This window comes from Equus asinus, chromosome 4 (assembly GCF_041296235.1).
Source record: "Equus asinus isolate D_3611 breed Donkey chromosome 4, EquAss-T2T_v2, whole genome shotgun sequence".
In the NCBI taxonomy this organism is placed as follows: Eukaryota; Metazoa; Chordata; class Mammalia; order Perissodactyla; family Equidae; genus Equus; species Equus asinus.
In genome coordinates this window covers 37,063,067-37,085,325 of record NC_091793.1, presented here as the reverse complement: position 1 = coordinate 37,085,325, position 22,259 = coordinate 37,063,067, and the positions used below count along the sequence as shown (strand labels likewise).

The 22,259-nt window shown below is 41.0% G+C and overlaps 1 protein-coding gene and 1 long non-coding RNA gene across 15 annotated transcripts in view; one reads left to right on the top strand and one right to left on the bottom strand.

Moving 5' to 3' along the window:
* The window catches only part of CFAP54 (cilia and flagella associated protein 54), a 308,554-nt gene extending 302,317 nt beyond the window's left edge, over positions 1 to 6,237 (bottom strand). For 8 of the 14 annotated variants that reach the window (XR_011502650.1, XM_070507105.1, XM_070507102.1 and 5 more), the window contains exon 1: positions 5,909 to 6,237. Coding sequence is in view for 8 of the 14 variants with exons in the window: in XM_070507105.1 (XP_070363206.1) it covers positions 5,909 to 6,237 (329 nt within the window). In the remaining 6 variants the exon portion in view is untranslated. Of the gene's footprint in view, positions 1 to 5,709 lie in introns of all 14 variants that reach the window. The other 6 variants (XM_070507107.1, XM_070507109.1, XM_070507111.1 and 3 more) reach the window with 3 other exon arrangements.
* LOC139045054 (uncharacterized) lies at positions 5,438 to 8,018 on the top strand. Its single transcript, XR_011502652.1, has 3 exons — positions 5,438 to 5,639; positions 5,767 to 6,503; positions 7,842 to 8,018. It is a non-coding gene; the product is annotated as an uncharacterized lncRNA (long non-coding RNA).
* The last annotated feature ends 14,241 nt before the right edge of the window (positions 8,019 to 22,259 follow it).

Sequence of the window (22,259 nt, the reverse complement as noted above, 5' to 3'; positions counted from 1 at the left end):
CCATTCTTTCACCAATACCACGCAACCTTGATTACTATATCTTTATAGCAAATCTTGAAGTTAGGCAGTGTAAGTGCTCCAACTTCATTCTCCCTCAATATTGTGTTGGCTATCCTGGGTCTTTTGCCAACACGAATTTTTTTCATTTCATTTTCACAACAACCCCGAACTGGGTAACATCAATATCCCAAATATACAGTTGATGAAACTGATGCTCAGTGCATCCCTGCTCTTAACTAGTATATTGCTGTGCCTTTCCAGTCCTCAGGAATGTAAACTCCCCGAGGGCCAGAATGAGTGAATAAGGGCACGGCCCCATGGCTGAGTGGTTAAGTTTGCGTGCTCCGGCTCCGCGGCCCAGGGTTTCACCAGTTCGGTGTGGACACGGCACCGCTTGTCAGGCCACACTGAGGTAGTGTCCCATATGACACAACTAGAAGGATCCACAACTAAAATACGCAACTATGTACTGGGGGAATTTGGGGAGAAAATGCAGGGGAAAAAAAAAAGATTGGCAACAGTTGTTAGCGCAGGTGCCAATCTTTAGGAAAAAAAAAAAAGAATGAGTGAATAAATAAATAAATGTCTAGGGAAAAAACTTCTTTGTTTTTATTTTATTCTTTTCTATAAATCGTTCAAATATCTAGTCAGACCATTCAGGGTTATGGTTCCTTCACCAAGTAAAACAAAGCATAGTATTCTCAAAATGGTTTCCAATCAGAATTTAGAAGCGTAGCAGATCATTGCTTATTTTGTTTATTCACTTATTTAACATTTACTCCTTCCCTCTCTCTTGGAAATTATAAATACCTCTAGGAGAAATCCAAATTTCCCTTAACAGTTGTCCAATCCTATTTCATAAGTTTCTAGATAAGCACAATGTTATGGACTGAATATGTATGTCCCCCAAAATCCATATGTTGACGCCCTACCTGCTATGAGTATTTGGAGAGGAGAATTCTGAGGAAGTAATTAAGGTTAAATGAGGCCAAAGGGTGGGGCCCTGGCTCAAGGGGATTAACACCCTTCTCAGAATTCTGAGACTCCAGAGAACTTGTGTGCTGGCGCTCGCTCTCGCTCTCTCTCGCTCTCTCGCTCTCTCGCTCTCTCTGCACTTCCTCAGAGGAAAGGCTATGTGAGGACAAAGTGGTTGTCTGCGAGCTAGGAAGAGCGAGAGCTCTAACAGAAACTGACCCTGCTAGACCTTGATCTGGGACTTCTGGCCTCAGGAACTGCAAGAAATAAATTTCTGTTGTTTAAAACCACCCAGTCTATGGTATTTTGTTATGGCAGCCCAAACTGGCTAATTAGTAATTAGTAGGTCAAACTGACTAATACAGACAGGAGCCCAAACTTCCGGATTGCAGATGTCTCTAGTAGGTATGATGTGTATGTTGGGATAGTAAGCAAACAACCCCAACAGAAACATGTCGATTAATTCATTCAGGTAACAAATGATATTGACTGAGTGACAAGGGAGGGGTGGGGGACAGGGTACTCCTGCCTTTATGGACTGATTAATAATATTCTGGGGTAGGAAAATATATTAATGTACCAAGTAGTAAATAACCATGCCAAATAAATACTGTGGCACATACAGCCCACAGAAGTTTAAAAAGGGAGTTTTTTGGTTTGTACTTTTTTATTACCTTTTTCACTTTCATTTGCTGCTTCATAAAATGCCACAGTATGACTTAATATCATAAATCCAAGAAATTCACCAAGTCTTGCTAGAATTCTTAAATTATGTAGGTGAAAGAGTTAATTCTTCCAAACCTCACGGATGAGATAATGATGACTAGATTTGTTACTCATAAAAGAAAAATACCAGCTTTGTTAAATCAATCAAGATTATATAAGAGGAGAACTTTCTTTTTTTTTTAAGTGAACCCTAAGTTCAAGACAAGACTGCTCATTGGGAATGGCTTACATAATGATTAAACAAGGAAAATATAATATATGCTATATAATTTACATCATTTAAGAGAAGAATGTTAATATACTTTGGATTGCTGATTGGATACCTGCTGCTGGATATTTAGACTTTTCTAAGATAGAAGATCTTAACTGTTTAAACAGACTATCTAAATCTTATGTGCTTATAACACAAGTACAAAGACAAATCACACTCTAAATTTAATGACACTGCTGGTACGATCAAAAGCTGTATTTTAGATACTATGAATTTTTATGCTTATGGAAGTTCCTATAGTTATAAAAAGAAACAAATTTTTATTTTAAAAAATAACCATCTGTCAAGTATGTTATAAAAGCAAATCCTCCCTCCTGTACTCCTAACTGGGCTCAACACTGCCATTTTGTTCCATTTGGACAAGATCACCAAAATAGTATCTTAAAACAAAAATCACATAAGGTTAATTCCTTGCCAAGAACTACCCAATGGTTTCCCATTGCATTCGGGATAAATGCAAACTCTACAGATGGCCTCTAAAACCTTCCAAAGCTCTACCTGCTCCTCTCATCTTGTCTCACCACTGCACCCACTCGCTAAGCTATGCTAGACTGGCTCTGTCCGTTCCTCCAAAGTCCTTGGCTCTTTCCTGCCAAGATCTTCCCACAGGCTTGTTCCCTCTGTTTGTCCTCTCTCCCTGCCTGTTCAACCGCCCAGCATCCTTCTAATCTCAGTTTAACGTTACCTCTCTCACCATTCACTTGAAAGCAGGTCCCTGCTGTGTTCTCTTTAAGCCTCTGCTCAAGTGTCATCTACTCTGACTACCTTATGGAAAACTGCAACCTCCTGTCTCCTATGCCATAACTCTTCCTCTCTTTACTTTTCTCCCTGGCATTTATCACTTTCTAAGTCACCATAAAATGGACTGACTTAATATGTTCATTGTCTATTCTCCCTTCTAGAATATAAGCACCAAGAGGGCAGGGATTTTTGTTTGGTTCACTCCTGTGTTTCCAGCACCTAGTACAATGCCCAGCTCAGGTAAGGGCTCAGTAGCTTCTTCTTTCTTAGCACTTGTTGTTTGTGTGTTCCTTTAAGGACTCACTGAAAGCCTATCTCCCTTTCTAGTCTACAAGCTCCATGAACAAGGATTCCCACACCTATTTTGTTCACCACTGAATAACCCATGACTGGGGCAGTGCCTGGCCTATAGTAGAGCCTCAGTAAAAATTGTTGAGTAAACAAATGCTAAATTCTATGAGAGGTTAGATGGCTAAGGTTTGTGTCAATCCTTAATGTTTGTGATTCTCTTATAGTCTGTTTCAAGATGGAACAGATACTGTACCTACCGATTGGCCCAGGTCTACTTTCCCATATAGAACATTAACAATTTCTGAGAAAGCCAGGATAACAACCTTTGAATTCTTTCAATAGCAAATATTCATTGAATGTTTACTATGTCCCAACCCCCAGGCTAGGCGCTAGAGACAGGAAAATGAAAAAGAGATGCATTATCCAAAGTCATCAGGGAGTTTATATTCCAGTGGGAGAAACAAATAACACACAAGAAAATATACAAATAAAAATAAATAAATTGATGAGCAAACCTGCATGAGAAGGAAAGATTACTCTAAGGAGGTAACAATTGAGAAAGTAATAACAAGGAGACAGATATTTGAAAAGCTGAGGGAAGAAAATTTCAGATAAAGGAGGCTGCAAATATCAAGGCCGTGGGCTGAGAAATAATAGCATCTGTTCCCCTGGAAAGTCCTGAAGAGAGGTGAGGAATGAGCTGAGATCGGAGAGGCAGGCAGGGCCAGATCCTCAGACGCTGGAGGACACCAGGAGTTTTAATTTTATTCTAAAAGCAATGGGAAGCAGTAGAAAGACTTTAGCTGGGGGAGCAGGTGATTTATTTATAAAGGTCACCCTGGCTGCTATGTGAAAGATAGACTTGAAACTTGAGTGCCTGCAAGGAAATTCGAGATGGTGGTGGTTTGGATTGGAATGCTGGTAATGGAGATGGGAAGATAAAGTGCTGTCTAACACACAAACAGAGAAATGTTTTAAATATAAATACATATAGCTTAGGTATGTAATGTGCTTTCCTCGGTCAATCCTTGGTTCTCATCTTACATGCCCATCAGCAGGATTTGCCACAGTTGATCAATCATTCCTTTCTCCTTGAAACACTTTCTCTACTTGGCTTCCAGTACACCACAAACTTACTGGTTTTTCCCTAACCTCCATAGCTACTCCTTAGTCTCTGCTGGTTTCTTTGTGTTTTTTTTGAGGAAGATTAGCCCTGAGCTAACATCTGCCACCAATCCTCCTCTTTTTGCTGAGGAAGACTGGCCCGTAGCTAACATCCGTGCCCATCTTCCTCTACTTTATATGTAGGGCGCCTACCACAGAAGGCTTGCCCAGTGGCACTGTGTCCGCACTAGGATCCAAACCGGCGAACCCCGGGCTGCCAAAGTGGAACGTGCGAACCTAACCACTGTGCCACTGGGCCAGCCCCTCTGCTGGTTTCTATTTATCTCCTCTACTTGTCAATGTTGGAGGGTCCCGGGGTTCAGTCCTTGGACTCTCCTCTTCTCCACCTACACTTACTCCCTTAGCTATTCCATCGTGTCATGAGTTAAATATCATTAATATGCTGATGGATCTCAAATGCATATCTTCTCTGACCTACAGACTCAAATGTCCAACTACCTACATAACAGGTCTGCCTGGATGCTGAATTACCTTTCAGTCTTAATATATCTAAAACTAAACTGTTGATCTACTTTGCTCTTGCCAGAAACCTGTTCTGCCCACAGCCACAATCCCACCCCAGGACTTTCACACTTGCCATTGTCCCCGTGTGGTCAACTCTTTCTACAGAAATCCTCATCACTTGCTGCCATATCTCCTTCTCATCTTTCTCAAAGGCCACTTTTCCCAACTTTCTCCACCCATGTTTGCAGTCACTCCATTTTAAATTGCAACACCTATCCCGTATCCTCCATCCACACTCCCTTCTAATTTTCTCCCCAGGACTTATCTCCTTGTAAAATGATTTCTTTACATATTTGTTAAGTAACTGTCTGTAGTCACAAAAATATATGCTCCATGAGGTTACCGATTTTTATATCTTTTGTTAACTTGATGTCCTCGTTCCTAGAACGGTACCTGATATATAGGAGGTATTCAATAAATAGTTAAATGCATGAATGAATATAAAGATAAGTTAAAACTGTTTCTTCATATTAAATGCATGAATGGTAAGTATAAGTTGAAACTATTCACTATTCTGGTGTTCTTTGCCACCGGTCTACATTCATAACTGTTCAGTTTGCAATGTATTTTGACCGGGAAAGAAAGTTGGTAACATAAACAGGAAAGAACCTTAAAAACAGGTAGTTTGCAGTTTGTGGTAATAACAGGGTGACAGAACCCAAAAAAAGGCAAACGGATGTGCAAAATGAGTCATAAAATCAAGAAAAACTCACTGTGATTCTAATAACAAAGTAGAAAGGAATTACAGTGCGCATGTTCACAGAATGATGTGCTTCATGGCATCAGGAACTAACTTTTTCAAGAATCTAAGCCACTTTAAAGTTATTCCTTTTACTCCGTATACAAAATTGTACCCACAACGTGGACAGTTGTGAAACCCGTGAGTGAGCCAAAAATTTACTGGCATGGAGAAGCAATTAGAGGACACTCAGAAACAGAACAAATGGTGAGTTAGGAAACACTTCTGTGTTGATTTTTATTTTGACCTGAGCAGCAACCCAAGATGTAACATTTACCAGGAATTAGGATTGTAATAGCGACGCGTCTCCACTTCTGAAACTTTATATCTCCAGGGCCCTTCGGCCAGGTCCTGCGTCCGCAACGCTGACCCAGCTCTGGGACCACCGCGGGCATCCTCAAGGGCATCTCCTCCTCCGGCCCCGAGAGCTGCCCTTCTCCGGCCAGCGCCCGCCCCAGGGCCCTGCCTCCGCTTACCAACGCCGCTGGAATTCATGCTTCTGTTCCTCCGTTGTCGCTAAAGCCTTCTTTCTCTTCATAAAGCCTAGCAACTCCCGGATCTCCTTCTCGCAGGAGGCCAGGAGCGGGTTTTTCTCGTCTAGCGGCCCATAAAACACCGCGAGGGGCAGCGAGTCCTCGCGGCAGGTCGAGCGAGGCAGTGGGCTCGCAGAGCTCGCCTTCGACTCCAGGGGCGACTTCGAGATCGCGGTTGAAGTCGGGGGCGGGGTCGGTGGCAGTCCTGTCGGGGACACAGATGCGGGAGACTCGTTGGCCGGAGAGACAGAGGAGGTACCTTGCGCCGCCATATTGGCGAAACCCGGGTCGGCCGTGGGTGTGTGTACACGCGGTTGCCTAGCGACGGTCTCGTGGCAACCAGGATTCCAGCGCGCTTTCGGGGAAACACAGCGGCCCCTGAGGGGCAAAGGAAGAAAGATCCGGGTCCAGAAAGGAATGTTGCTCCTGAGGCTTTTTTGCTTGCTTTCTCACTGGCACCGCTGTATGAGATGAGAATAGAGAGAAGGTTCTGGACAGAGAGCCACCGAATAGTGGAGTCAAAAACTTACGATCACAGGTTCAAACTATACTTTTTTTCCATTTCGACCGCTTAATGATGATGATGATCATTAATATGTGTCAGGCCTTGTTCTAAGCATTTGAAACATAATCTTATTTATCTCGTTTAATCATCATAACAGCTTTACGACTTAGGATATTATTCGTATGTCCATTTCACAGTCTGAGAAGCTGAAGCTTACCAAGAGTTAGTCTTTTGACCAAGGTGAGAGTAAAGTGTAATGTCAAGGACCTGGTCTCTGCCTTCTGACTCCAAAGCCTGTGCTCAAAATGAATAGGCTGTATTAATGATTTTCGAAAGACTAAGTTTATCAATCGAATTGAAATTAGGAAAAGATCTGACAAGCAGTTTAAAAATCAAGTACAGTCAACTGGTTCGTTCTCTTCCCTCTATCTGGACCTTGAGGTCTGTGACTATGGGAACGATGTCTGTGCCTAGTAATTATGATTATATTTATTCATTTGTATTTCAGAGTTATCCTAATTATCACTAGATTAATGAGCATTCTACTCACCCTTAACTATTGGACATTAATCTGTACCAATGCTTAAAGTGTTAACTCTCAAAACACTTTTGCATTTTAAACAGGGATTTTAGGAGACTCTCCTTCTAATGAGGACACTATAGGCCTTAAAGGAAATATTCAGGGGCAAGAGAAGTTCTTTTGCCCTACATGTTATGGGCAACAGTAAGTTTATTTGTTTATTTATTTATTTCAAGTATGAGTTTCGGACTAGCAGGGAACCTGCTTTCTCTATAAATTATGCAATGCCAAAAATTATCTAAGAGAAGAACCTGAAATGTTTGACAGCTTAGAAAAATAGGTCTTTAACACTGAAAACTGTTACTGGTTTTGTCACACTTAAAAATAAATAAAGACAGTGACCCTAACACGGTGTGAGCCCAATTTCTCAGTTAAGATTCAGAAGCTTATTGGACCACAGCCTGATTTCTTTCAGGTCTGACCTAATTTCTTGCAGGCTCTGTGGGCCTGTGCTAATTTGTGAGGCTGGCCTAATATGCCATGTGTACCATATATAGCGTCTTTGACATATATAGCATCTTTGAAGGAAAATGATGATGATTTTGCTCTTCAAGGCAGGTAATTATGGCCTGAGAACCTTTCTGGTGAGCAGTGAGGTACTCTGGGGTTCAATTCTCCAATCAGGATGTTCAGTTCTCCAATCAGGATGTAGAAATCATCCTTTGATCAAGATTTTTTTTTTTTTTTGGAAGATTAGCCATGAGCTAACTGCTGCCAATCCTCCTCTTTTTGCTGAGGAAGGCTGGTCCTGAGCTAACATCCATGCCCATCTTCCTCTACTTTATACCTAGGACGCCTACCACAGCATAGCTTGCCAAGCGGTGCCATGTCCACATCCGGGATCCGAACCGGCGAACCCTGGGCTGCCGAGAAGCAGAATGTGCACACTTAACTGCTGTGCCACCAGACGGGCCCCTGATCAAGATTTTATCTTGTCTCTAAGTAAGCAATAAAAATGTTAAAACTTCAAAGAATTTAGGCCTGAAGAAATAATTCATCCTTGGACCATTTACAAAAAATATTAAAAGACCTTTTTTTTAAAAAAAAATCAGCTTGGTAAATCTTTCCCTTCTCCTTCTCACATAACACACTTGTCTACTTCAGATCAAAAGCTAGTGTAATTTGCCACTGAGTACTATTATACTGATGAAAGTGAAACTGCAGGATAAAATTAAATTAAAGTGGTCAGAGGGGAGGAAAAAAAATAAAAGTAAAACAGATAAAGTGAGGCTCCCTCCCCCCCAATCTGGCTGCTCTCGTAACACTATTGGTAGTGCAGACCTCACATTTCAAAGTCACTGGTAAAAGAAAATGTGACTAATTAACTTCAAGTACTCGAATTATGAAACATTGCATCTTAGTCATTTTCCTCCTTGCACATACTAATGTTAACAATGCTTAACTTTCAATAGTTTTTGGAAGCTCGTCTGAATATTTAAATGGGTGCTATACTGTCAGTCATCATCGTGGTAAGATGGAAGTTTCCATTTTGTTCGGTTTGAATTATATTTGAAGGATTTTTTTTTTTTAACATTTTAGAGGTGTTGTCTTCCTTGTAATGAGATGCAGCTATTAGAATATCTTTTCTATTTCCTTGCCACTTTGCTTTATTCTTTTCACTCTAGTGAAAGAATGGAGCTCTACAACCATTGTGTCTGACAGGGCTGGATAATGTAAATGCTTCCTCATAAATAATGTAAATTGCTGCGTCCTTATAATTAGTGTCTTTACAGGCTGCAGGGATCCTTTTTACCCATTCAAGAGTCTTTGTCATCTAAAGTCACTGTTAGAGAAAGAATCAATAAGGGTAGCGCTCTTTCTATTCCTAATTTAGTTGTTAATTATTTGGACCATCCTAAATATGTGCATATATATGGTAGTTTTTTTTAAAAGACACAAAGATCTCACCACCCAATTTAGACTTTTTGTTTTTCACGTCTTCATCCTTTCATTCAGTGAAATGCAACCATTTCTTTAGTGTGTCATACAGTGCACAGACGAACCCACACATTCCCTACACGAAGCAGATGACACACGAGTAACCGTGATAAAAAGGCGTGCTGTGATAAAGGTTTAAAAACATGCGGTAGGAATCCCAAGATGAAACTTGGAACTGGAAAGAGAACAGAGGATTCTACAAGAGGTGATGTTTTAGCCCTGAACTGTAACAGCCACTCATTCACAGAAAGATCCTTGCAACAGAAATTTGCCTATTTACTGTGATAACCTAGCACCCAAATCTGGCAGCTGGCACGGAGAGTGACTCAATAAATCTTTGCTGGAATGAGGGAATGAAAAAAAAATGAGATGAAGAACATTTAGAAGGACATCCCTGACTGAGAGAAAAGCCTAAGTAAGGTACAGTCATAGACATAAACAGCAAGTTACATAAATAATCTGTCTGGTGTGGTAAGCCACAGACTGCAATAGATCCAGAGGCAGAAAATGAGACAGAAAAAGAAGCATGATCAAATATAGTGGGTAGTTGGAAGATATGCTAAGAAATTTTGACTTAGTTCTGTGTTCAGTGGGGAGCCTTGGTTAAAAAAACAATATAACATCAAGGTTAAAAGCCCAAAGTCTGGGGCCAGAAAGCGCGGTTTGACTCTCTAGTTCTTCCAAGTTACTTAACCTCAATAAGCCTTGGTGTCTTTGTCTGTAAAATCGGGGTGAAATAATAATACTACCTACCTCATACTTTCGTGTTGTTTAGAATTAAATGAGTTAATATATGTAAAACTCTTAAAACAGTGCTTAGCACATAATAAGTGCTATGTAAATGTTTGCTAATATAATTATTTACTTCAGAACCATCAAAACTTCCTAAGCAGAGAAGAGCATGATCCAGACTGTATTTTTATGTATTTTAAAAGGAAACCTATCATGGCAGAATGAAAGGTGGATTGGAGTAAAGAAGGTTTCATCTGATCTCAGTTGCTTGGATCATTATGACGATTATATATAGTCAACAATGAGACAGAAGTAGCCAAACTAAAACCATGGACAGACACTGAGGCAGAATCAAGAGGAAACCAAATTCTAATCAATAAAGTAAAAGGAGAGTCATGGAGTAATTTTTAATTTATACAATAATTATATGTAATATATTTTTATGTAATATGTGTAAAATAACTGTAAAAAGTGGTACAAGAAATTCTAACAAAATGTATTTATGGTCTTGAAGTAAAGGATTTCCTAAAAGCCACAAAAGTAAAGAATAAAAAAAGGAAATACTGATCAACTTGAATACATTAAGATAAACTTTTGGAAGGATAAAGACACCGCAACAGAAGTGGAAAAACGAGCCACACCCTGGGAAAAGATATTTGTGAAGCATAACCTACTATGTGAACACCATGTTGACAAATATCAGTAGTAGGCTCAGACTAATGGAAAGATAAAGATACTGCTTGGGTAAATGAAACAGATTTACTTAATACAGGCTACCAATGGAAGTCAGTGTAGTCGGGATACACAACAAAGAGATCAGCAACATTATTCAGAACAGATGGGAATATAAGTTTCCAAAACCTGAAATCCTCACGAGTGGTACACAGTTCTGGATGGCAATGTCCCCTCATCTTTCAAGTCCTTGATGCTTGAACAAACAGCTAGAGTGCACTGTTGCTTCTAAGTTAACACTGGTGTAGACAGTTACAGGTCTCTCCACTTAGCCCTTCCTCCCATAACAACTCTAGTGCCACAGGTTAAGGATCCAATATCAGGGTTCTGCTAAATACTAAGTCTCCCCTTCAACCAGAGGTGCTAGGTTTGTGAACAGCCTGAGATCTGGAAACCAGATGAGGGACCACAATTTTCCATTGCAGCAACTAATATCAGACTTTTGCTTACCATTTCTTAAATTTTGTAATTATTCATATGGAGCAGCATCTTTGTTGCCTGCCCACCCTTCTTGCCCCTGTAGCACCATGATCCATTAGCCAGCATCAAACATCCCTACAGAGAAAGGCACGTTGGTTGTCACTTTGGCCTGGCTGCAGGTTATGGTAATTATATCTCATGCCGGCCTTTGTTAACTACTACCACCTGGCCTTTGTCATTCTGGAATTACATCATCCCCACTAATATGAAGCTAAATTTCATGGCAGAATCTTCCACTATCAATTATCAAGCTTCTCCAAAGACGCTGGTAATCACCTCATTGCTGCATTCCTTAGATCCTCGGTGGAGGTAACTGCCTCTGGCCATCTCAGGGAACAAAACCAGGTAGTGCGTTCTTAGGACATAGATAATAAATCCCTTCTATCATTCCCACCTCTCTGAGCCTTCTGACCCTTTCTTCAGTATGATACCAAGGAAGTTCTGCTGCCTCCACTTATTTTGATGTAGAACATTATCAGATCCACATTTCCAGAAGCCATCTTGTTGTTAGGACTCTTGAATCATGGTTGAGTAGCCCCATGTTAATGAATTCTACCCCATCCAGCTTTATGTTCTGTCCCTGTGGTCTAACATACTCAACAGACACTCCTACACATGTTCCCTCTGGTTTCACCTAACACCTATTAGATCCTGCAGTTCCTTTGGTATGTGGGCTTTTTCTTCCCAGAGGAGAGCCTGTATTTTCCTGCTTGGGCTCTGCTGAAACCTGACTTTGGTCTTTAGCCAGGAGGTAATGAAGGGTTTGGGGGGGTCATATCTAGAGGAAAACAAGAATTATCTTGAAAGGCACCTGCTTCAGATTAGGTCATTGTGTGTTCCCCCAGGCAAACGGAGACTGTTTTTCTCTGGCAAGTGGTTACGGGCTATTTCTGGAGGGCTCAGAGGAACTTAGGAGCTCAAAATTCTTAGGTTTGTCTACCTAAATATCTCCATTTCACATCTCTGGGCCCCATTCTTTTCTTAGACGCTCTGCTATATAATCAGATTCTGGCCTGATTTTCAGCAGAGTCTACCCTGCAGTGCCCTGAGCTGTAATAAAGGCAGGCTAACTTTCAGAGAATGACTTACGTTGTCAACTAACTGCCCTTTCACTATATATATATTTTTGAAAGACTTCCAATACCTTCAAAAGAAGCCACATCACAACCCCTTTAATTAATATTGCCCCATACTGACTAAGCACAATAGTTATTTCATCTCCTCATACCTTGCTGTCTACCTGCACCTCAACACAATGAAACCATGGGTGACATCACTGCACACCGAGGGTTATTACCTCCCCACCTACTGCCAAAATTGGCTGCCTATTGCTTTCAGACAGTGGGCAAGTGAACTCTAAAAGCCCATCCTGAGGGTCTACTTTTTACAGATCACTCCTACTCTATTAACTTGGGTTCCCTAGAAAACAGACTTTGAGGTAAAAGCTTAAGTGCTAGTGCTTTATTTGGTAGTGTAATTCCCATGAAGCAAGAATAAAGGAAAAGGGAAGTGAGACAGGGACTGTGGTGGTTAATCTTGTGTGTCCACTTGACCTGGCTAAGGGACATTATTTCTGGGTGTGTCAGTGAAGGTATTTCTGGAAAATAGTAATACGTGAATCAGTAGACTAAGTAAAGAGGATCACCCTCACCAACATGGGTGGGCATCAACCAGTCCACTGAGGGCCTGAATAGAACAAAAAGGCAGAGGAAGGATGAATTTGCTGTCTCCTTGAACTGAGACAGCCATTTTCTCCTGCCTTGGACATCGGCACTCCTGGTTCTCAGGTCTTTGGTCTCAGGCTGGGACTTACACCATTGCCAACCCTAGTTCTCAGGCCTTCGGACTTGGACTGAATCACACCACGGACTTTCCTGGGTCTCCAGTTTGCAGACAGCAGATCATGGGACTTCTCAGCCTCCATAATCACGTGTGTCAATTCCTTATAATAAATATATGTATCTCCTGTTGGTTCTGCTTCTCTGGAGAACCCTAATACAGATATTGGTACTGAGACAGGTTACTGTTGTATAAAAACCTTAAACTGTGGAAGTAGCTTTGGAACTGGATAATGAGTAGAGGCTGGAAGAGTTTCAAGGTGTGTGCTAGAAAAAGCCTACATTGCTGTGAATGGACTGTTAAGAGAAATTCTAGTGAGGGCTCAGAAAGACAAGAGGAGAGCTTTAGAGAAAGCCTCAGTCTTCTTAGAGAATACCTAAGTAATCCTGAACAGAATTTTGGCAGAAATAAAGATGCCCAAGGCCATTTTGATGGGGTCTCAGATGGAAATGAGGAACATATTATTAGACAATGGAGGGAAGGCCACCCTTGTTATACAGTGGCCAAAAACTTGGCTGAATTGGGTTTGTGTTCTAGTGTTTTGTGGAAGATAAAGCTATCAAATGCTGAAATTGGATATTTAGCTGAAGTTGTTTCTAAGCAAAGTGTTGAAGGTACAACTTGGCTTCTCCCAACTGCTTGTAGTAAAATGTGAGAAGAGAGAAATGACTTAAGGAGGGAATTGTCAAGCAAAAAGGAAGCAGAACTTAAACATCTGGAAAATTCTCAGCCTATTCATATTGTAAAAAAATGAGAAAGCACGTTTGGTAGAGAACACTGAGAGTGTGGGCAAGTGACCCTCTGATAAGGCTGCTAGTATAGATGAGCCATCTTTACAGAAGCCGGGTGCTATTGTTCAAGACAATAGAAGAATAACCCCAAAGGGATTCAGAGCTCCTCAGGGCTTGTACTCTGGCATCCAGAGTGCAAAGGCCCGGAGGTCAGAGCAGCCTCAAAAGAGGGGCACACGGTGCCCAGCACTACATCACATTGCAGGCTCCTCAACTGCCTCAGATGCAGCTCCAGTGGGCTCTGGTGGCTGCCTCTCCAGATGGACAGGCAACAAACTTTGGTGGTATCTGTGCAGCACCGTTGCTGCCGGCATGCAGAGTGCATAGGCCCAGGGCACATGGCTGCCTCTACCTAGATTTCAAAGAACGAGGCTGCCCAGAAGAGCCACAGGCTCAAGATCCCAGCCCAGAAGAGACGCCTGCCCAGAGCTGAGAACTACCAGGGGTGGACGGGGAGGGAGGGGCTCAGGCAAAGAGGCACTGTGGGGCTGTCCCACTGAGCCATGAGCCATGGAGGTCATGTTGCCACCCCAGTGGGCTTGGAAGGCAGAGCATTGAGCCAAAGAGGATTATTCTCAAGCCTTAAGGTTTAATGTTGTTTGCCCTGTTAGGTTTTGGACTTACCTGGGCATGTCACTCCTTTCTTCTTGCCTGTTTCTCCTGTTTGGAATGGTAATGTCCATCCTATGCCTGTCCTGCCATTGTATTTTGGAAGCTCATAACTTGTTTGGTTTCACAAGTTCACAGCTGAAAAAGAATTTTGCCTCAGGATGAACTGTAGCTCCAATCTCACCTATATCTGATTTAGATGATATTTAGATGAGACTTTGGACTTTAGATTTTAAAGTTGAGGCTGGAATCATTTAAGACTTTCAGGGTAGGGGGCCGGCCCCGTGGCCAGGTGGTTAAGTTCCCACGCTCCTCCTTGGTGGCCCAGGGTTTCGCCGGTTCGGATCCTGGGCACGGGCACGGCACCACTCATCAGGCCATGCGGAGGCAGCATCCCACATGCCACAGCTGGAAGGACCCACAACTAAAATATACAGCTATGTACTGGGGGGATTGGGGGAGAAAATGCAGAAAAACAAGATTGGCAAAAGTTGTTAGCTCAGGTGCCAATCTTTAACAACAACAACAAAAAAGACTTTAGGGGCTGTTAGAATGGAATGAACGTATTTTGCATGTGAGAAGGACATGAATTTTGGGGAGCCGGGGTTGGAATGCTATAGACTGAATGCTTGTCTTCCCCCCATCACCAAATTTATATGTTAAATCCTAATACCTAATATGATGGTATTTGGAGGTGGGACATCTGGAAGGTGATTAGGTCATGAGAGTAGAGACTTCATGAATAGGATTAGAGCCCTTATACAGACTCTGCAAAGCTCCCTGGACCCTTCTGCCAGGTAAGGACACAGTAAGAAGACAGCCATCAATGAACCAGGAAGTAGGCTCTCACCAGACGCTGAATCTGCTGCATCCTTGATCTTGAACTTCCCAGCCTCCAAAACTGTGAGAAATAGATTTCTGCTATTTAAGCCACCCAGTCTATGACATTTTTGTTATAGCAGCTGGAAGGGACCAAGACAGGGACTAACAGAAAGGAAATACAATGCTGACCAATGTTATTAAGAAACAGCCAGTTGCTCAGCCTTGTGGGATATCTCCCAACAGGCTATATAGATTTTTATATACTATGTCTTGGGGTAGTCAATAAGAAGGAAGGGTATAGAGAAAATGTACCTGCTGTCTTCTCCTGTCTTCTATGCCCCATTGGTCGAGATTCACCTCTGTACTTCAGGGTGATCTCCTAGCCCCTTAGGCAGAAATTGGGATGCCAAATCTCATACCTCGTGATATAGTGATTCATCTTTGTTCAACAGTGGTGGAAAGAGCAGAAAGTGGCTGCTACACAATTTGAAATTATGTATGTGGCTCTCATTTGTGGCTTGCATTATATTTCTATTGGCCAACACTACTCTAGGCTTTCTTTTCCTCTCCATCTCCATAGTCTAAGCCTTAGCTCAGGCCTTCATCTTCTTTCGGTGAGGTTTCTGCAAAAGCCTTTTAACTCATCTTTTTGTCTCCAGTTTGGTCTCTCTCCAACTCATTCTTCAAAGTGGCCAGAATGATCTCTTAAAATGCAAATCTAATCATACTAACTCAAACAGCTTGATATTGTTCCCTGGGTCTCCGTTGCCTTTAATTCTGTAGGTCCATGTATAAAACCTTTCCTGATGATCCAGACCTCTGGTTTTCAACCTGCGATCCTCCTTGCTTTAGGAATACACCAAGACTTTCCAAGCGTATCAGCATTTCTGGTTTTAAATAAGTCAATTTCCAGATCCTCCACTTTCATATTTTCCAAATATCTATGTGCCTTCAAAGGTACCTGTAGCCAAAGTTCTCTTCTCTCTTCCCCTTTCACCATTGCTCTTATCCTCTTGACAAAACAAAGATAGCTAGAATCTTACTATGAGCATTGATGGAACAATTAAACAATTCTTTTAAGCAAGGCACTGTAACTGCCTCCCTACCTATGGTAAGGTTTGTTGCCAATACAACATTCACAACATGCTATACATTTATTTAAAAATATGCAACAAAAGATAGAACTTTTGGAAATTCTTTTAAGGAGTAAACAAGAAAGTTTGAAGGCCACCATCTAGCGCATCTCTCATGGCACCCTACCCATATCCCCACCAGCACCACCCACCTCTTCCCAGCACACACACACACATGCACCTTCCTAGCTCCAGCTTTACTCAGGGGCTCAGCCTATTCAGCCATATCAGCCTGGGCTCCTCGGCGCGTTCTCTGTCAGCATCTTCCCCCAGCTAATAATCATTTGCTACAACTCCTGCTTGTTTGATGGCATCATCAGAAAAGATTACTTTTCAGTTTTGCTATGGAGGGGCTTTGCCAGATTTTCTCCTATTACGTGGGCTTTGCCTTTCACTGCACTTTACAAAATGACCTTGAAGGAAGATACAAGCAATTTTTATAATGTTCAATTTTCATTATCATTGTGGTACTCTTTGCCAAGAATTCTCTCCTTTCAATAGAGAGAAGAAGAAGTTGTTTTTCCTACCAAATTTTCATGATTATTATTTTTTTTACAGATTATTTTATTGAGGTGTAATTGACACACAACATTATATTAGTTTCAAGTGTATAACATAATGGTTTGATATTTTCATATAGTGCAAAATGATCACCACAACAAGTCTAGGTAACATCCATCATCACACATAGTTACGGATCTTTTTTCTTGTAATTACTGCATCATTATTTTTAAGTGTTGCCAAAGGAGTAGTTTCAAGCAGTTATTACTCAAGTAGTTATTTTTAAACAAAAAACACCAAGATTTAATTATTGAAATCATATACTAAGTAAACATGCATGCATATTTTATATGGTTTAGAGGACAGCCGCTGCTTATTGTTGATTCCTTCATTGTGGTTGTCATAGTGCTGTCACCAAATTCATTGTCAAGATCATTGTGAGAATGGTCATAGGGAGCATAGGAGAGTGGTTCAGGACATGGAGTCCAGAATCAGACCGCCTGGCTTAATCACCTGTTAGTTGTGCAACCTTAGAAAATTCATTGAGTTTCTCTGGAAACATCAGTTTCCTCATCTGTAGAATGGAGATAATAAAAATAGTAACTCCCTCATAGGGTTGTTGCAGGAATTAAATGAATTAAAACTAGTGAAGTGCTGGGGCCGGCCCGTGGCTGAGTGGTTAATTTCACACGCTCCACCTGGGTGGCTCAGGGTTTCGCCAGTTCAGATCCTGGGCACAGACCTAGCACCGCTCATCAAGCCGTGCTGAGGTGGCATCCCACATACCACAACTAGAAGGACCCACAACTAAAATATACAGCTATGTACTGGGGGGCTTTGGGGAGAAGGAAAAATAAAAATGATAAAAAATCTTTTAAAAAAGAATTAGTGAAATGCCTAGAATATAAGTCATTGGGTTTTTGGATAATAATATAAAAGAGCAATAGGTAAGGGGCCGGCCAGGTGGCGCAGCGGTTAAGTGCGAACGTTCCACTTCCGTGGCCCGGGGTTCGCCGGTTTGGATCCTGGGTTGTGGACATGGCACTGCTTGGCACACCATGCTGTGGTAGGCGTCCCACATATAAAGTAGAAGAAGATGGGCATGGATGTTAGCTCAGGCCCAGCCTTCCTCAGCAAAAAGAGGAGGATTGGCAGCAGTTAGCTCAGGGCTAATCTTCCTCAAAAAAAAACAGAGCAATAGGTAAGGTGACAAGGTCACTCTTTCAAAAGATTTGTTTCGAGGACTCTGCAAATTCACAGAGAAGTCTTGCATTTCTGGTTATCCACTGAAGTACATTTTCAACTCTCATCTCAATAACACATCTTTCTAACAGTATCATGAGCACGAAGCTGAAATTATCAGGTTCCCAGTCAACAAAAGTTCCAGTGTTTTTCCAATTCCTCACCACATAGGAGTTTTTTCCAACTGCCTGGGTTTCACACACAAAAGCACATAGACAAAAGAAACTGAGATTCTGCTGGTTTAGCTTGCACTTAAATGTGGCAAGACTCTTTAAAGCCCCAAACTTCAAAACATCTTTTCCCCAAATATCTTCAAGTCATTTAGTTTCTTAGAACATGGCTGGCAAACTTTTTCTGCTAAGGCCAGATAGTAAATAAGTCAGGCTTTTCAGGCCATAGATCTCTGTTGCCACTACTCAATTCTGCCATTGTAACCCAAGAGCAACCACAGACAATAGTAAATAAATGAGTGTGGCTGTGTTCCAATTAAACTTTATTTACAAAAACAGGCAGTGGGCCAGCTTTGGTCTGCAGGTCATAGTTTGCTAACCCTGTCTTAGATGTTACTGCATATTTACTTTGTGACTGATTATCTCTAGTATATAGTGAGAGGAGAAACTCAATTTGTGAAGCAATAAACTATAGAAAATCTCATATGAAGTACAGTATACAGGTACATATAAAATAGAGGAAAAACAGATGAGAAGCAGATGATACTTCAATTCCCCTAGGTGATCGTTCAGCAGGAAATAAGATTAAAACAGATTAAATAAGCACAAACAGATTAAAACAAGCACAACTTTTGTTTTCTGCCTCAGAGTACTTACCTGTATGCACGCATATGTTCATCTCAACTCTAAATTTACCAGTCAGAGGCGCACAATTGCTAGGGCGCTTCCTAAGATTCTGTGCCCCAAATAACATCATCAGCCCACTGAAATAATATATTCTTACTTCCAGGGCTCACCGGTGAATCCTTCATCTTCTTACCTAGAATTCTCCTTTTCATATGTCTATATTTCAGGAATAGATAGAAACTGTGCGTATTGTTAAGAATGTTTTCCAAACCTTTTCAGGCCCTTCGATCTGCTGGTTCTACTTCCAAAGTTAACAGATGCTTTTCAAGTTAATCAATTATATATCAATCTCTAACTCTTTAACTACGGTTCCGTTAAACCACAAAGATCAATCACAATGAGCGTGAATCAGGGCTGTGGTTGAAGGAACTGAAAAGTGAAGCCAACAACAGTGAAGAACTGATTGAACTTGATAGTGAAGCCACAGATTTCTGTGTGTCTGTGTGTGTGTGTCAGTTATTGTATCCCAAGTGCTTAGAACAGTGCCTGACTCTTGGCAGTCACTCTACAAACACTTATTGAATGAATGAATGAATGAATAAACAAGTAAATGGACCAAAAATGGATGACAAATGTGGAAGGTAAAGGAAGGTGAAGAACTGAAAATGGATCCAAGTTTTCACTCCTGAGCAAGTGAAAGAATCTTATTGATGTTAATGTGCAAGATAAGGGCTGGAAGAGATGACTTTAGGAGCTTATGATACAAGTCAGGAGAATAACAATGTAACCCAGACACACAGCAGACTTGTCGGTACTATGTGATCTCACCAGCAGTCACAGTTGATTGGGTCAGGGATGAACACTTGACCCAGCTAGACCAATCAGATTTTCTCTCCTGGGGAATCTGACACTGAGATTCTGCTGGGCATCGGAGAACTGAATGTAAACGTGGGCAAGTCTGCCAAGAGCTTGGAGAAGCAGAGAAAGCTGGTCTGGAGAGCAAGAAGCATGATGTCTCAGAAAAGCAGAGGCAGAAGCTGAAGAGTGTTGCCTATGTTAATGAGAGTTTTCTGGTCCTGATTCTGTTCCCTCCCAGAGGCCCAGCTGCCTTCATGCCTTTGTTTCTGGAAATCCTCATAATAAATTCACCTTTTGGGAGAGAAGGGCGAGTAACCAAATTTATTTTCTGATGCTCTGAGCCAAAAGTCAAGAAGACAGATGATTGATTCATTTGGAGACTTGTCAAATCTGAGTTTCCTTTGCCTCTTCAGAAGTTTATTGGTACCCATTTGGCCATAGCTTGCCTTCACTTGTCATTATGCCTTTAATAAATTTCCAGGCCTGTTTCTTCCTGTCTTTTTAGGAGATATCTTACAACATAGGTGCATTTTTACTACTTTAACCTCAGAAGAGAAAGTATTCTTAATTCCCACACCTCTGAGCACCTTATGAGATGTCCACCCCTTTATAGTGAATACTCCTGAAAGAAGGAAGGCTTTCGAGAGAGGTATGATCATCAGAGACAAACACTATAGACACAGGGTTTTTCTCTTGTACACGTGTCCACAAGTCATGACCTTATTATCTTGACTATAAGAAAAAATGGGACAGAAAACATAGCAGGGAAATTTGAGCTCCAGAATATTACACAAGCAGTGAAATGTACGTCATTGTCATTTTCTAATCACTTCGTGGCTTCAACACCTCTTCACAACACCTTGAAAAAAGTCTGCAAATTTCAAACCACCTCTTTGCAAATTGATTTCTTAATATCACCAGGCACCACACACTCACTCACAGCCCACGCGCTTTCAGTTGCTAAGTGCACTGGATTGTCACAGTATGTTCCAGAGGCTCCAGATTTCTCTCAAATGCAAAAGATGTGCTTCTAATTGGAAGCAAAGGCCTTGTCTTTCAAATACTCAAAATTCTCTAAAAGAAAGAAACAGTACCCATTAGATTTCAAACCGTTCAAATTAAAACTGATTTCCCAAAGCAAACTTACAAGTTCTAAAATTCAATAATATTATTTTACAACTTGGAACTTAAAGATGATTTATAGATTAGTTTTGCATTATCAGCTTCACTTCATTAGGAATGAAAATCATAACATAACATGCCGTTAAAAATATTTATTCCTAACATGCATTGATAACTACTGTTGAGGAGGGGTGATACAAGGGACTTTCTAACATAAACAAAATTTTAGGCAAAAATTTAAGACTGTGATAAAAAGAAAAGGAAGAAGTTATGGCAAGAAATAACTAAGAACATGTAAATTTAATAAATGTATGTGTTTTAAAAATATTTATTGAGTGGGCTGGTGCCGGGGCCCAGTGGTTAAGTTTGGCATGCTTTGCTTTGGTGGCCCAGCTTCCATTCCCGGGCGTGGACCCACACCACTTGGCAGCAGCCATGCTATGGTGGTGACCGGCCTACGAAATAGAGGAAGATTGGCACAGATGTTAGCTCAGGGCGAATCTTCCTCAGGAAAAAAATATATCTATATATATTTATTGAGTAAGGGCACAATAACAATAGGGACCAATGAGACAGAAAATACAGTCCATAGATCTGAAGAATTTGGAAAGTAGTAGAAGAGGTTGGCTATTCATTCATTCAAGTTTTTATCAAGTGTTTGCCATAAACAAGATACTTCGCTGGGAGCTGAATTTTAATGATTTGCGCTGCAGCAATGGATCACTTTAACAAATGTCGTCAAACATAAACTTTTACTATAAGATTTTATTATGTTACAACGAACTTTTTTTTTTTTAAAAAAAGATCAAACCATACAGAAATAAAAAGTGACTTCATAACTACCACCACCAGGTGGGGTGACCATTTTTACATTATAGGGTACCTTTCGACACTTCTTAAAATAAGCATATACAAATACACACGAATACTTTCTTTGGAAACAAACGTGGTATCACACGAGACACAGAGTCAGTGTAGCGTAGTGCCTGAGAGCGTGGGCTTTAAGCAATACCACCTCAATTCAAATCTCAGCTCTACCACTCACAAAGCTACATTTGCAAGGTACTGTACATTGCAATACCAAACTTTTGTAATCTTTAGAATGGGAATAATAATAGCACATACCTCATAGCATTGTTATGAAGATTAATACTCATAATCACTTCAAACAGAGCCTGGCACATTCTAGAACTCAATGAATGTTAGCTATTATTATGCAATTTGTGTTATGTTAGCCAAGATTATATTGCAGACCTCCTTCCCCCACCTAATTTTTTTCCCCAAGACCAAAGAGTACCATGGTAAGGATTTATTGTAATTTATGTAATACATTCTTCTGTTACTATACATACAGACTTCCCCAATGTATTCAGAAAGATTGTTGCAAATAATATCTTTGTGCCTATACTTGAATACTTCTCAAGAGTAAATGCCTAGAAGAGAAATGGATGGATCAAAAGGGATAAATATTTTAAAGCATGTTTTAGATACTTCTGAATTTCCCTCCAAAATGTGCCAACTTTTTTGTGATCACAGCACATGAAAGTGATTTTTTTCCCCATATGGGGTGTGCTTGGGGTTGTGTGTGTGTGTGTGTGTGTGTGTGTGTTGGG